Here is a 1,876-nt window from a genome sequence, read left to right as displayed (position 1 = left end):
CGAAGAGCTCCCCGCCGGTCACCCTGCAACGCAGCCAGGGCACCGCGTCACCCTGAGACCCCGCGCCCGCATGCCCCCACCCCCCCTCCCCCGCCAGACTCACAGGTCGAAGACGAGGTAATGGAAACCCTCCTCCGAGATGCTGTCATGGAGCCGCACTGTGGGGACAGGGTGAGGGACGGGGACAGGGATGGGCTCAGCCTCAGCCCTGGGAGCCCATGGCCCCCGGGCAGCCACATGTGGCACACGTGTCTGTCACACGCCGCCCTCACACCTGCACCCAGGCTGTGCCCGGGGGCCACCCAGCACATCCCAATGGTGGCACCAAGCAGGACTCCAAGGGTGGGACCCTCTGTGTCCCCAGCGGGGCACCCAGCACATCTCCAGGTGGCACCCAGTGTGTCCCCGGGTGGCATCAGCACACCCCCATGGTGGCACCCAGCGTGTCCCAGGGCTGATACCCGGCATGTCGCTGGGATGGCACTCAGCAGGACCCCACCTGTTCCCGGGGGGGCATATCCCTATGGTGGCACCCAGTGTGTCCCCAAGGTGGCATCCAGCATGTCTGGGGTGGCATTCCGCAGGAATCCAGGGATGAGATCCCACATGTCCCCAGGTGGGCACCCAGCATATCCCAGGGGGGCACCCAGCCTGTCCCCAGGGGGGCACCCCACACTCCCCCGGGGCGGCGTGCTCCCAGCCTGTCCCGCGCCAAGTGCCACTCACCGATGTTGGAGTGCTTCAGCAGCCGGCAGATGCGGGCCTCCCGCTCCAGCTTCTGGTGGTCTGGGGGGACAGAGCTCAGCCAGGGCCCCCTGTCCCCACCGGGGGGGGCACCTGACCCCATGGGGATCACCCACCCCTGGCCCTGACCCTGACCCTGGCCCCGACCCTGTCCGGAGGAGCCCACAGGTGAGCACACACGGCTCTGGGTGAGTGTGCACAGGTGTGTGTGTGTGCAGGCGTGCACATGGGTGGGGGTGTGCACGTGTGTGCCTCTGGGCATGCACATGTGCAGGTGTGCAAGTGTGTGCAGGTGTGCACATGTATACACACACAGGTGGGTGTGCATGTTTATACATGTGTGTATGTACACATGTGGTTGTGCAGGTATTGGTGTATGTGTGGGGGTATGCAAGCATGTGTGGCTGTACATGTGTGTGGCTGTGCACACGTGTGTGGTTGTGTGCACGTTGCAGATGTGTGGGTGTGGATGCGTGTGTGCTTACCTACGTACAGGTAGGTACCACATATGGTGGTACATGTGCCTGTAGTTGTACACGAGTATGCAAGTGTGACTGTACCTGTGTGCAGTTGTACATACGTGCACACATGTACCTGTGTGTTGGTGTACCTGTGTGCGGCCGGACACTTGTGCACATGTGTATGGTGTGTATGGCTGCACATTCATGTGGCTGCAGTTGTGTGTGTGTGGCTGTACCTGTGTGTGCCCCTACAGGTGTGTACATGTGTGCACGTTTGCCACTCTAGGAGTGCGTGGCTGTACCTGTGTGTGTAACTGTGCATGCGTGTGTACAGGGGTGTGTGGCTGCACCCATGTGCATGACTGTACTTGTGGTGGGCACCCCTGCACATGTGTGTACACACACGTGTATAGTCATGATCACATACACACAGCTCACACACAGCACACACACAATATACCTGGCGTGCACATGTGTGCACACACACACCCCCTGCACACTGGACTCCCACAGAGCAAACACACGCTGCTCACACCTCTGTGCATACACACACATCCATGGCCAAGGTACGCACACACATTTACACACCCAGGGTACCCCATATGCTCAGTGCAAGCGTTGCACTGCCTGCTCACCCCCCACGCCTACACCAGCACACACTCTGCACACAC

General features: G+C 61.1%; 1 protein-coding gene across 1 annotated transcript in view; it reads right to left on the bottom strand.

Moving 5' to 3' along the window:
- CAMK2B (calcium/calmodulin-dependent protein kinase II beta) overlaps positions 1–1,876 on the bottom strand; it is a gene marked incomplete at its 3' end in the record, with an annotated part of 7,514 nt that overhangs the window by 4,668 nt on the left and 970 nt on the right. Inside the window, exons 3-5 of the mRNA XM_014958689.1 lie at positions 727–786; positions 104–158; positions 3–23 (exon numbers count right to left, since the gene is read on the bottom strand). Of these exons, the coding sequence (XP_014814175.1) occupies positions 3–23; positions 104–158; positions 727–786 (136 nt within the window). The remainder of the gene's footprint in view (positions 1–2; positions 24–103; positions 159–726; positions 787–1,876) is intronic.

Source organism: Calidris pugnax, unplaced genomic scaffold (genome assembly GCF_001431845.1).
Source record: "Calidris pugnax isolate Ruff unplaced genomic scaffold, ASM143184v1 scaffold244, whole genome shotgun sequence".
Taxonomy (NCBI): Eukaryota; Metazoa; Chordata; class Aves; order Charadriiformes; family Scolopacidae; genus Calidris; species Calidris pugnax.
The sequence above is the reverse complement of the archived record's forward strand: the minus strand, read 5'-3'. Positions and strand labels throughout refer to the sequence as shown.